We start from the raw sequence: 585 nt of genomic DNA, 5'->3' as shown, positions 1-585 counted from the left end.
ACATGTGTGAGTGTGAACCTGAGCGGTAAATGTTTAGGATTTTTTACACTGTATAAGCAACAATAAGATCATCTTGACAATCAGAAGTCTTAACAATCTGAATTACACTTTATTAAGTATATGTACATACCATATGTTTGATGATGAATTTTCCAAATAAAACCTTATTTCATGATGCAACTTCCAACTTCTGCTCCGTGCGGAAATTTCTGCATATGTCGCATTTCCATTCTCATTGCATTTTGTCATTATCTTTTTTTTTTTTAGCCACTACCATCTTATACGAAACTAAGTTTTGTATATTTTATGTAACTTTATGGAGAATTACACATCAATCTGCGTCAAAAGGTGTGGCGTCGTTATGTAATGTGAAGAATTCCCTGGTCTTTAACCCATTCCACCTAGTCCACCTCTTGCTCTTCCTGGTTTCATTCCACCCATTGCCCCTCCCATTAGTCCACCTCCCGCCGGGCGAAGGGCTCCTCCCATTCCACCTGGCGCCCCTCCTGACAACAAGCCTCCAAGAAGACTGAGGAGCCCGCATGCTAGAAAGAAAGAAAAATATATATACTTAAATGCACTGCG

General features: G+C 39.8%; 1 protein-coding gene across 1 annotated transcript in view; it reads right to left on the bottom strand.

Annotated features, from left to right (window-relative positions):
* Positions 1 to 248: 248 nt before the first annotated feature.
* LOC119587560 (acanthoscurrin-2-like) overlaps positions 249 to 585 on the bottom strand; it is a gene marked incomplete at its 5' end in the record, with an annotated part of 1,575 nt that continues 1,238 nt past the window's right edge. The window contains 1 exon segment of the mRNA XM_037936278.1: positions 249 to 545. Coding sequence (XP_037792206.1) covers positions 388 to 545 — 158 coding nt within the window.

This window comes from Penaeus monodon, chromosome 22 (assembly GCF_015228065.2).
Source record: "Penaeus monodon isolate SGIC_2016 chromosome 22, NSTDA_Pmon_1, whole genome shotgun sequence".
Lineage (NCBI taxonomy): Eukaryota > Metazoa > Arthropoda > Malacostraca > Decapoda > Penaeidae > Penaeus > Penaeus monodon.
Note: the sequence above shows the minus strand (reverse complement) of the source record. Positions and strands in the feature narration are given on the sequence as shown.